At 37.0% G+C, this 13,435-nt stretch overlaps 1 protein-coding gene across 1 annotated transcript in view; it reads right to left on the bottom strand.

Annotated features, from left to right (window-relative positions):
* Nucleotides 1-1,046: 1,046 nt before the first annotated feature.
* The window catches only part of ppp4r2b (protein phosphatase 4, regulatory subunit 2b), a 94,081-nt gene continuing 81,692 nt past the window's right edge, over nt 1,047-13,435 (bottom strand). Inside the window, exons 4-9 of the mRNA XM_072582590.1 lie at nt 12,253-12,346; nt 8,070-8,107; nt 7,898-7,978; nt 6,074-6,214; nt 4,145-4,392; nt 1,047-2,567 (exon numbers count right to left, since the gene is read on the bottom strand). Coding sequence (XP_072438691.1) covers nt 2,275-2,567; nt 4,145-4,392; nt 6,074-6,214; nt 7,898-7,978; nt 8,070-8,107; nt 12,253-12,346 — 895 coding nt within the window. The 3' untranslated portion in view covers nt 1,047-2,274. The remainder of the gene's footprint in view (nt 2,568-4,144; nt 4,393-6,073; nt 6,215-7,897; nt 7,979-8,069; nt 8,108-12,252; nt 12,347-13,435) is intronic.

Here is a 13,435-nt window from a genome sequence, read left to right as displayed (position 1 = left end):
AGAGTGCCAGCACTGACATAAAAATTTGAGTTAACACAATGTGTTATAAAATTCTAAAACGTTTAAATTAGTACTGTACATTTCTTTTATTCACTCCTGGGACTCAACGTCACCGACTGGCCAGCCAGCATTTTTTTATTGTTCATCCCAAGTGACTAATTTGTTACTAATTAAAGCTTTCCTAGGAGGTGATAAACAAGTTGTCATTTAGAATTTGAGTAATGTCAGACATAACTCCTGGAAATTTAACTTTTTATCCATTAAAAAGCAAACTTTCAGGTGGGGAGAAGAAAGGGAAAAGTTCACTTCAACCATGATCCACCTTTCTTCAACCATATTCCATCGTGTTTTGTTTTGTCATATTTAGAATCTCAGAATAAAACCAATTCCTCAACCTAGATTTTCAACTCAACTGGTACACAAACAAACATATTACTGAAAATAATCATGTGGAATAAGGAATTCACTAAATTACACAGATGAAGAGCTGGGTTGGAAAGTATGCTGATGGCATAAAGATTTCAATTAAAAATTTGCTTTTGTTCCCCACACCCTCATACAGCAGTGTATTAACGAACTTGTCTTTTACAAGCAGAATTCAAGGATTCTTTAGAAAAGAGAGAAAATTCAAGTCCCCTCTACAGTACCACTAAAAATTCTGCCAGTGGCATTGACAACAAGGTTAAGATTCAAAAACATTAGTGCTTATCAGATTGCTTTAAAAACTTGTGAAAACTATTGTTTAATTGGCAAAGATGCATTTTCTTCCCAACCACAGGACTGAAGAGAAACAATGTTAATTTTCTTAGGCATCCTGTAAAAAAACTTTACATACTGGTTAGGATGGAGACTCAATTCTCTCAAAGTGAATTTTAAGATCCCACAAAATTATATCTTCAGAATATTCACTTTAACAAGTGCAAAATACTACATTCACAGGAAAGACAAAACTGTCAATCTTGTAGATTGTCAGTTACGTGCAGTCATCATGGCCTCTGGCAACCCTGTGCAAATTTTATCAACAGGAACTGGAGTGTATCTCCAGACTGTGTCCAGATATAACATTTATTGCTTTATATGAATACTGTATTGAAAGCCAAAGCATTCAGTTTACACACAAATTATACAATTATATAACGTTTCACAAAGGCAGTGAACAATTACATCTACATTTAATCTACAAAATCTACTTACAGAAATTTAAAAATTCTAAATATCAAAAAGTACAGTTGCCAGAAACAAGTACAAACAAATTTTGACAGCCAATAATTGTGGTCAAATGATTAAAGGATTTTGAATTTACAAGATGGATATCAGAAAAATCAGAAGTACAGATGAAGATTTGTGCTGAAATATCATCTCCAAAAATGTACAACCACTGGCTGTCAAAATGTAGTAGCATGTTCAAAAATATTTCATTCACTTCAAAATTTTATACAAATCATGGTGGTTCAATGCACCCCCTAAAATTGCATTACCAGTACATAAGATCTGGCACAAGACTAAATTAACAAGGTAATTGCAGTAGATCTTAATGCAGTCAGTGGTGTGTGTAACAGTGCTGTCTGCATGCTACAAAAAAAAATGTAACTGAAAGAAACTTATTCAAATTTACATATTCTAACCACTGAGCATAAATTGAGTGATTTACCTCCCACACTTTTCTCTGCTTGAACAATGAATCAAAAAAAAAGCATTTATTCTGCAACCAAAACAAACCGATCTTGAAACAAGTCCTAACCTTTGCTGTTTCACATTAACGTGAACCACACACTCCCTTTTGATGAATAAATCCCATTAATACAGGATCAGAAGTAAATGAATGTGATGTATTGTTTTTGGGTTTTTTTTCCTGGAATGTGTCTTTAACCTGTTGCTTGATGTATTAAACGTTGAAACAGTGACCATGTAGGAAATGTAATTTTTCTGAAGAGATTTAAAAATGAGACAAAAAATGCTGTGGTAAATGGCCTAGTTCAATGAATTGGAAAACAACTTGACAATTATAGTTTTACTTTCCAGTTTAAAAACTCTCTTTCTAATTAAAAAATCTATACACAAAACCACTGATTTGACCAAACAAAAAAGCGGGAGCAGTACGTGAGACCTGAAGGAGCTAGTTTCACAGTTCTCATCTTGTACAGCTCTTCCAGGTTTTTCTTTGAGAAGGTTTGCCTCTCCTTCTCCTGGAAACAAAGGTCCACTTTATTACATAAAACTTTATACAGTGTAAAATCAACACCTCATTGAAAATACTGCAGAGTATCTCAATATTTAGTCCTGTTCCATTGGTTCTTCTGTGGCATCTGCACTATTCTCCATTGGGCTCTCAGAAGGCATGTCTGGAGTTTCGGGAGGTGTGTCTGGTTTCTCTGTATCACTGTAGTCCACACTGTTACTATCATCGTCAGTGCTTTCACTGATTTCACTTGCCTTTGAAGTTAATGTCTTGGCTGGCTCAGTTTGGTCCATTTGATTTTCATCTGAGGCTTTGACATTTCCAGATGAAACTTCATCTTTCTCTTGCTCAGATTCAAACATGGCTTTTACTTGTATGCTTGAGGGCTCTATAAACACACAAAAAGCCATCAGATCTCACTTTTGTGCTTCCAGTACTGCACAGTTGCCAACTTTCAGAGAAAAATAAATTGAACCCACTATAAAGAGGCAAACAACTGAGAAACAAATGAGGTGCAAGCAATTTCATGTATGACTATTATAAATTCATTTACTTTCAACAGATTACCATTTTTACTTGCAACATTTGAAACTTGTGCGCACAGGGGAAGAGAAACATTTTAAAAATTGTAAGATTTATGCTCGAGCCAACGTTCGAATACATGAACTTCACTGATTTGTTCAATCATTACAATATGAAATTAGGGTTTACATAATGAGACAACCTGGAACCTAATCAATTCTTTGTTCTTAAATGGATTAAGTATTAAAAGTCACTCAAAACTTTCCAGTATTGTACTAAATTCAATGAATATATCGTCTGGTTAGTAAATCCAAACATTACAGAAATTACCTCTCAAAATCTAACTTGTAGTTAAAAAAAAAAGAAAGCAATGCTTAGGAAGGAAGTGGAGACACAGATTGAAATGTAAAAGTAAACTGAATGCACACATGGATAAAAAACATGACTATGGGGTAAGAGCAGTATGGTTGGGTAATGGACAACTCTTTCAAAGAACCAGCAGACAATGGACCAAATAGCTTCTTTCTGTGCCTGAAGAATTTGAAATTCAATTATGTCCTGCCATTTACTGCACACATCACAAGCAGCAAACTCACTGGATACTTAAATCACAAAGAAAACATTCAGAGCTAAATAAGACTAAAATAAATAAGATTTTGAAAATTGATTTATGTACTGAATCAAAAACAGATAGCATTGCTTAAACATTTTTTGAATAAGATTTATTTCACAAGAACATTCATGATCTCCAGGAGCAAACTTAAATGCAGGCATAAAGTCAATTGGAGCAAGGTTGCATATTGTGCACTCTCTAGCAAGAATGCCAAGCGATGACAAAGGAATCCGAGCAGCTAGGTTAAAAGTATTCAGAGGGATAGGTATACCAAAATCCATGTTTATACTATAAGCACTGTTCTAAGACATGGCTACTTCTGATTGATGCCCATATTAAAAAGAAATTCCTTAAATATTTTTACTTCTTCCAGGAAATTATGTAATGGCCAGGGTTGGAAGAATTGTTCAGCCATTATGGAACTGGACAGGATACAAGTTTTTTTTTTGTCTGTGTTCATACTGTTTGCAAGCAAATACACAGATTTGTTTGCGACCCTGTAACATTTTCATGAGACAAAAATGGAAGAACATATGGGTCTGACATAAAAGATTCTTAAATACAATGCAATTCTTTTTATTGGTCACTTATGAAAGTCAATACAACTTCAACCTAATGTAAAGCTCCTTGATACAAAATTTATTATTCTTGAATTCCAAGTTGTAATTCCAGGTTTTGCTTCTCACCTAGTTTTATTGTACTCGAGTGGAATTACTAATGTACCTATCAATCTCCACTGTCACTTTCCAATCACTCAAACAACACAAGAAATTAGAAAATGATTCTAGTTAGCTATAGTACTACTCTATATTCAGGAAGGTACACAGTACCTTGTTTATCTGCATTGACTGGATCAATCCATTCACTATCATCTTTGGCTTCTTCCTGCTTTGCTGTGTTCTCAGTTTCCTCAGGCATCTCTGAAGAACTTTCAGAATGTACAGACTCCTCTTCCTCGTTTTCTGTATCAAACTTCAGCCGTTTTACCTCTGGTGCCTCAGCTTCCATCGTGTCCTCTAAATGTTTATTTTTTGAACAGTTACTCTGAATGTCTTCTCCATGGGAAGTAGGTGAATCACTGTTTAAAAACAAATGTGCAGTCACGAGAATAATTTTGACAAGAGCCAAAGAAAACCTGAACATTTCAGTCAGCTTAGGCACACAACCAACTTTAATCAGACAGACAATTATTTTCAGAACAGATTCCTTGTTACCTTTGGATCTATACATAAATTAGATTCATTATTGCTCCACAGTGACAAACCTTTTTGCCACAGTTGCATGGTTTTATCATTTCCTATTCAGACTTTCAGGTTTTAAGGCAGAAGACTCAGTTTTAGAATAGGAAATGTATGCATTGTAACATACAACGTACTATTCTCCAGCTAAAGCTTTTCATAAAGCCATAAGGTTATTTTTTCTAGCTCAGGCAGTTATGGGTCTAAGTTCCTGGCTCCATTTCAAAAGAAACTAGCAGCAAATCACTATTAATTGGCAGACTGTTAATTCAGATGTTTCCAGCTCAATTGTAGATCAGTCAGAAGCACATTCACCTAAGTCAGAAGGCCCTGAGTTCAAACCCCACACAGAAAATTTCAGCACAACAATCAAGGGAGACACTTCAGTGCAATATTATGGGAGGGCTTCAGGGTCAGTATGATGTATTAAGTCGAGACCCTGTCTGCCTTCTCAAGTGACAACAGATAAAAACATGCTCTGATATTTTGAAGAGCACTCCTGGTGGCCTGGTCAATAATTATCCCTCAATAACGAAAAAGTTGATTATCAAGTCATTATTTTGTTGCTGTTTGTGGGGGTTGGTGAGAAAACCGACTGATTCATTTTCTCCATGGCAACAGTCACTAGACTTCAAAAATATGCTTTAGAAATTAAGGCACTAAGTAAATAATTTTTTTTCTTCGTTTAAGAATATATCATAACTTATTCACTATAAGTGTAACATAAATAAGCTGTGATGGGCATACACACACATATTTTGAGCAGACTCATAAACACCACAAATTCAAAAATGGGTATTCACATTTACTTTTGAAATAGTGGTATACTTTATACTGAATAGCATCTTGCATAAGGCCAAAAGTAACAACTTTAAGTGCATTACATTGTCTGCTTCAAACAGAATCCACGTATGCCTCAGCTGATTAAAGAAGTGTTATATTTATCATACTTCACCAACATGGAAAATGTGGAATATTCGACATAAATAATTACACTGTCATGGAAGAAACATTCAAGTTGACAGAAATTTACCTTCTGTGACTAGCTATTATTTCATTACATGTAGAGGACTGTTCAAGTAGAATGAAGAATGCAACATCAGCTTGGAGGTTAAAAAGCGAATAATTTTTAAAAATCAATTCTGAAATACAAATGAATGGCTTCAAATATTCCAAGTTTTATAGAATAAACAGATTATTGTGAGAAAAAGGGCAGATTAAATTGATTACATTTGAGAATGAGGATTTTATCCAGACACCAGCAAAAATGTTTTATACTGAAGTCAAGCTAGACTTTACTGGTTCTACTCTTGTGTTCTGGCTTAGTGACAAATTGCTATTTTCAGTTGAACTAGAAACTTAATTTCTGCTCCAAGTAATGTATTAACAATTTATTTTGCTCAATACCATAAAGAACTTCAATGGGATGATGTTTCCAAACATCTTAACACAGAAAATGTTTTAACTTTTCAATGTTTCTATGAAAGCTATCTACTCTGTTCAAAGATATGGAAAACATACCTGTGCGATTTGTCTTCTGTTTGCTGCACATTGATTTCTCTATCAGAGCTATCCGGCAAACCATTTGTTGTTAAAGGACTTGGTAGCGAAACTTTTGATCGACTTAAAGGCCTTGGAGTACCAGGACCATTGATATTAGATCTGAAAGCAACAAGAATAAACTTAAGATTCTGAATTACATCACGTATACACAAGCTACTTCTATGATCCAATTAGACAATGCAACCAGAAAGTAGTTATAGGGATTTTACTGATAGAATTTTGAAAACATTTCATCAAAAGTAATTTCTTGCAAAAGTAAATGATCCCCCAAATTCAGTATTAAGCTAAATAAAGATCTTTTTAAATTCAGTTAATAATGCTTAGCTTTTAAGAAGTCCATCCAGATGTACGAATTCGGATCATCAATCCACATTACCACCAGAGGGCCCTATATTTTGATTAAGTTGTCCCAGAATTTCAAGCAGCATCAACATTTTAAATTACTCATTTTGTGAATGAGAATAAATCCGGGAGTTTAACAAAAATTAAGCCTTTTTAAGGCTTAAACAAATGCAACTTCCATCTAAGCGGGCAGCACTGTGGCACAGTGGTTAGCACTGCTGCCTCACAGCGCCAGAGACCAGGGTTCAATTCCCGCCTCAGGCAACTGACTGCGTGGAGGTTCCATATTCTCCCAGAGTCTGCGTGGGTTTCCTCCAGGTGCTCTGGTTTCCTCCCACAGTCCAAAAATGTGCAGGTTAGGTGAATTGGCCATGCTAAATTGCCTGTAGTGTTAGGTGAAGGGGTAAATATAGGGGAATGGGTCTGGGTGGTCGGTGTGGACTTGTTGGGCCTGTTTCCACAGTAAGTAATCTAATCTAATCTAAATTAAAGAAGAGGAACAATGCAAATTTCACTTCAAGACATAACCAATGGCATGAATTTTGGAAGTTGTGGCATCATCATATTTTTCAAACAAAAATGATGCATTTCAACATAAACCATTATTTTCAGTACACTCCCATATCTGTTCTGCACTTGCATTGCATTAGTTAATGAAATTTGCATGATGTTTCTCACTCATTGCTGTTTAGTATGCTCACAATCAAGGTATAATTTCAGTTACATCACACTAAACTTTTGCTATAAATTCTGTGTCTTACAATTGTGTCCTCCACAACCACCTGATGAAGGAGCAGTGCTCCGAAAACTAGTGCTTCCAATTAAACCTGTTGGACTATAACCTGGCGTTGTGTGATTTTTAAACTTTGTACACCCCAGTCCAACACCGGCATCTCCAAATCAGATTTCTTTTCCTCTCTTACTCAAGATTTCTACTTTTCTCTCAGTGAGACGCTTAAAGGACTGATACGGGAAAGGCCAACAGGTATGAATTCAAGTGTGCTACAATTCTCTGTTCTCGTGTCTAGCATCTTCTGAAATTGAACTAACTGGAAAACCAAGATGATAACTTTCACAAAACCCCTCAACAGATGTTAAACAGAGTAAAAGCTAAAATTTAAGGATTAACATACAGCAGGCTGTAACAAAAGAATCACAGTGAGAGTAGTCAAGTCATATAAATAAATTATTTGCAAGATTAATTTATTGGATGGGAGATAAAAACTTTGATTGAAACTGTAGGCTATTCTCATCAATACTGTGTGTGTTACTTTTGACAGAAAGTCAATATTCACACTGGGTAGCTCTGCAAGCATATTTTTAAAAAGGAAAAGTATCACGGCAACTAGCTGTTTTCTTTCCTGAAGGATCAGCTACTGTTTCACAACTCCTCTGAAAATAGTCAACAGCGCCACAAAGAAAATTTGCATCGTGGCTCACCTATCTGTATACCCGGTATGGCTTCCAGAAAGCATGATGCCATTCACTCGATTCAAACTATTTGAGCCAAAGTTGCATTTCCTAAAGGAATTAGAAGAAATTTTAAACCTTTGAAATATTAAACAAACTGAGTAAAAAGCATGAATCATTAAATATATTAAAGTTTACTTACTCTGTAGAAGGATACACACAGCTAACAACCATAACATTCTGTAAATGTACAAAAACAGTGCATGAGATCAAAGGCACGAATTCTCTGCATCTAAAAAATGATTGACTCCACTTAGTTCAATTATGAGACATTTCATCTGCAAAGTCTTCGAGGAAATGAAAAGATTAAAGGATGCTTTGCTTGCTACTGGTCAATATTCCTCATGACTAGAGTCTAGAGATGTACAGCATGGAAACAGACCCTTCGGTCCAACTCGTCCAAGCTGACCAGATAAATCAACCCAATCTAGTCCCACTTGCCAGCACCTGGCCCATATTCCCCCAAATCCTTCCTATTCATATACCCATTCAGATGTCTTTTAAATGCTGCAACAGTACTAGCCTCCACCACTTTCTCTGGCAGCCTATTCCATACACGTACCATCCTCTGCGTGAAAAAGTTGCCTCTTTAGGTATCTTTTATATCTTTTCCCTCTCATCTAAACCTATGCCCTCTAGTTCTGGACTCCCTCACCGCAGGGAAAAGACTTTGTCTATTTATCTTATCCACGCCCCTCAAGATTTTATAAACCTCTGTAAGGTTACCCCTCAACCTCTGACGCTCCAGGAAAACAGCCCCAGCCTATTCAACTTCTCCCTACAGCTCAAATCCTCCAACCTTGCAATAGCCTTGTAAATCATTTCTGAACCCTTTCAAGTTCCACAACATCCTTCCTGTAGGAAGGAGACCAGAATTGCATGCAATATTCCAACAGTGGCACAACCGCAACATGACCTCCAAACTCCTGTACTCAATACTCTGACCAATAAAGGAAAGCATAACAAACACTTTCATTATCCTATTCCCCTCCAACTCCACTTTCAAGGAGCTATGAACCTGCACTCCAAGGTCTTATTGATCAGCAACACTCCCTAGGACCTTACCATTAAGTGTACAAGTCCTGCTCTGAGTTTCTTTCCCAAAATTCAGCACCTCATATTTATCTAAATTAAACTCCATCTGCCACTCCTCAGCCCATTTGCCCATCTGATCAAGATATTGTTGTCATCGGAGGTAACCTTCTTCGCTGACTATCACACCTCCAATTTTGGTGTCATCAGCAAACTTACTAACTATACCTCTCATGCTCACATCCAAATCATTTATATAAATGACGAGTAGTAGAGGACCCAGCACCAATCCTTGTGGCACTCCACTGGTTACAGGCCTCCAGTCTGAAAAAACAACCCTCCACCACCATCTTCTTTTTTGTACCTACAAGCCAGTTCTGTATCCAAAAGGCTACCTCTCCCTGTATTCCACGAGATCTAACCTTGCTAACCAGTCTTCAATGGGGAATCTTGTCGAATGCATAACTAAAGTCCGTATCAATCACGTCCACCACACTGCCTTCATCAAGCCTCTATTACTTTTTCAAAAAATCTCAATCAAATTTGTAAAATACGATTTCCCACGCACAAAGCCATGTTGACTATCCCTAATCAGTCCTTGCCTTTCTAGATACATGTACACCCTGTCCCTCAGGATTCCCTCCAACAATTTGTCCACCAACGACATCAGACTCACCAGTCTACGTTCCCTGGCTTGTCCTTACCACCCTTCTTAAATAGTGGCATCTTGTTAGCCAACCTCCAGTCTTTCAGCACCTCACCTGTGACTATTGATGGTACAAATATCTCAGCAAGGGGCCCAGCAATCACTCCCCGAGCTTCCCACTGAGTTTAAGGGTGCACCTGATCAGGTCCTGGGGATTTATCCACTTTATGTGTTTCAAGACATCCAGCACTTCCTTCTCTGTAGTATGGACATTTTTCAAGATGTCACCATCTATTTCTCTACATTCTGTATCTTGTATGTCCTTCAGCACAGTAAACACTGATGCAAAATACTCATTTAGTATCTCATTCCATCTCCTGCAGCTCCACATAAAGGCCGCTTTGCTGATCTGAGGAACCATATTCGCTCTCTAGTTACCCTATTGTCTTAATGTATTTGTAAAAACCCTTTGGATTCTCCTTAACCCTATTTGCCAAAGCTATCTCATGTCCCCTTTTTGCCCGCCTGATTTCTCTCTTAAGTATACTCCTACTGCCTTTATACTCTTCTGAGGATTCACTTGATGTATCCTGTCTATACCTTACATATGCTTCCTTCTTTTTCTATAGTCTCAATTTCTATAGTCATTCAGCATGCCTTATACCTACCAGCCTTTCCTTTCACCCTCACAAGAATTATATTGTCTCTGGATTTTCGTTATCTCATTTCTGAAGGCTTCTCATTTTCCAGCCATCCCTTTACCTGCGAACATCTGCCCCAATCAGCTTTTGAAAGTTCTTGCCTAATACCATCAAAATTGGCCTTTCTCCAATTTAGAACTTTAACTTTCAGATCTGGTCTATCCCTTTCCATCACGATTTTAAATCTAATAGAATTATGGTCGCTGGCCCCAAAGTGCTCCCCTACTGACACCTCAGTCACCAGACCTACCATATTTCCCAAAAGTCGGTCAAGTTTTACATCTTCTCTCGTATCAGAAAATTTTCTTGTACACATTTAACAAATTCCTCTCCATCTAAACCCTTAACACTATGGCAGTCCCAGTCTACATTTGGAAAATTAAAATCCCCTACCATAACCACCCTATTATTCTTACAGATAAACTAAAATCTCTTTAGAAATGTGTTTCGCAGTTTCCCGCAGACTATTAGGGGGTCTATAATACAATCCCAATAAGGTGATCATCTCTTTCTTATTTCTCAATTCCACCCTGATTGTATTTCCGGGAATATCCTCCCTCAGTACAGCTGTATGCTACCCCTCATCAAAAATGCCACTCCCCCTCCTCTCTTGCCTCCCTTTCTATTATTCCTGTACCATTTGTATCTTGGAAAATTAAGCTACCAGTCCTGCCCATCTCTGAGCCACTTTTCTGTAATTGCTATGATATACCAGCACAATGTGCCTAACCATGCCCGGAGTTCATCTGCCTTCCCTGTAAGGCTCCTTGCATTGAAATAAATGCAGTTTAATTTATCAGTCCTACCTTGTTCTCTGTTTTGTCCCTGCCTGCCCTGACTGTTTGACTTGCTTTTCTCAACTGTACTAGTCTCAGATTGATATCTTTCTTCAATATCTCCCTGGGTCCCACCCCCCTCCTTACTAGTTCAAAGCCTCCCAAGCAGCTGTAGTAAATCTCCCTGCCAGTACATTAGTCCCCTTCCAATTCAGGTGCAATCCGCTTTTCTTGTCCATGTCACTTCTACCCCATAAGACATTTCAATGATCCAAAAATGTGAATCCTTCTCCCATACACCAGCTCCTCAGCCATGCATTCGTCTGCTCTCTCCTCCTATTCCCACCCTCGCTAGCTCATAGCACTGGGAGTAATTCAGATTTTATTACTCTTACAAGATGAACAAGAAAAATACTGCAGACACTATTTCTGTTGAGATACGTTGACCTAGGATTGATTGTATCACAGATTGTACAACAGGTCATATAAATGGCTTGCATTTCCTGACTCTGGGGACATCTAATCAAAGTGTTTTAAAATTATTACAAAATTGCCATAGCTTTATAGAGAGAAACAATCTTCTTTGGTGGAAGAGCACAAAACAAAGGGCCATAATCTTACAATCAGAACTAGATCATTCAAGATCGGTACACACTTCTTCCTGCAAAAAGTACTGGAAATCTGGAACTTATTTCCCCAAAAGTCTTTGGATATTGAGTGAAAGAAATTTTCAAGCCAGATCAATTTTTTTTCTTTTTGAAAGGCGATATTAAATGGAGTCTCGACATGGATCAACCACAAAACAGGCAGATCAGTCTTGAGTCATGAAAAGGCCTGAATGTCATAACACATCCATCAGGTTGATTAAAATAATTAAAAGACACTACAGAGTATGAAGTTAACTTGCTTGACAGCAAGCATGGCCAAATTAAAACAAAAACACAAACTTCAAAACCTATGAAATAAATGGTTTCCAGAAGATATTTGAAGGAAGAATAACATTCTTACTAAAGGTTTCATGAATGTTATTTCACTTCTGACCACTCTGAATTGCTTTCATAACTTGACAAGAATCCATCTGGTAAAACCCAGGTTTAGTGCTAAAAAGGGCAGAGAGCAAATGAGGTCATTAGCAATAGGATGAAGATTAGTTGCTAGATTCTTGGTTACCTTTTCAACTCCCCTGAGAAATTTGTCTGTCCCAGTGTAATTCTTCTTAGGATCTGTTAGCAGCTCACATAAACGCTGGATAGTGAAGGGAATACTGGAGATACAAACAAATATTAGGCATTAACAAGAACATGCAAGAGTTGGGATAGGTGAAAGAGAAAGGTTTGGGAGGCATGACAGGTATTTTCAAAACAGAACACAATTTTGAGTTTGTATTGAAACATATGAAAAAATTAAAAGTTAGCATTGGAGTTTCTTATTAAAAGTACAAACTTGAATTCTCAGCTGCCCATTCCTAACTTGGCCTCCTCATTCAAAAATTTACCTCCTCTTAGAGGCATTGGCTTAGATAGTAACTACAGTAAAGCAGACAAAAATCCCGAAAAGACTGAGCAGAGTACAAAAAAGCCAACAGTAAAGCAAGTTTTGCTGAAGGTATTGCTTGATGTCTTCAGTGGATCCATCACACATTAACCATCGAAGTTTATCGCAGTAGTAGCACAAGTTAGATGGTCATGAATTCAGGATCTCAAAGTACAAGGTATACTGTCACTTTACAGCAGCAGTCTACAGCACTGCCCTCAGATTTGAATGGTGACAATTCAAATCAAGCTTTCCTGGTCTCCTGGTCAATGTTTTGCTCTCAACAAGCATCATAAAAGAATAAATTAGTCATTTCATTACTTTTCGCAAAAGCTTGGTATGTGCAAACTCAGTTTCACCTCCACTTGTATTACATCAATAATATTTTTAAAGTAAGTTATTGACTGCAAAGGGCTCTGGCAATCATCACAACATGAAAGACAAGTTAAATGCAAGTTTTCTTCAATATTTTATTCTGCAGTCTGCAGCCTTAAGTTTTCTTGAAAGATTTATCCCAACCCCATAAATAATTTCAAAGTCTGACTCTAAATCATAAATTTGCTTAATTCCAAAGAAAACTACATAAAACTTAGTCTTTCAACTTAGTTTAATTTCAACTACCCATTAAATACACTACCCTCAAATTCCACATTTGCGAAACACAAAACAAAAACAAAAAACTAAAATTTGCTTCTCAATTCATGATTCTTCTGAATCAAGACCCTTGAACCTTGTTATGAAGTCAAAACTAAGTTGATGTGTTTACTCTGTCATAAACTCAATAGAAACATTCTATTCATTCACACCACAGGTGTTGTTA

Source organism: Chiloscyllium punctatum, chromosome 12 (assembly GCF_047496795.1).
Source record: "Chiloscyllium punctatum isolate Juve2018m chromosome 12, sChiPun1.3, whole genome shotgun sequence".
NCBI classification, from domain to species: domain Eukaryota; kingdom Metazoa; phylum Chordata; class Chondrichthyes; order Orectolobiformes; family Hemiscylliidae; genus Chiloscyllium; species Chiloscyllium punctatum.
Note: the sequence above shows the minus strand (reverse complement) of the source record. Positions and strands in the feature narration are given on the sequence as shown.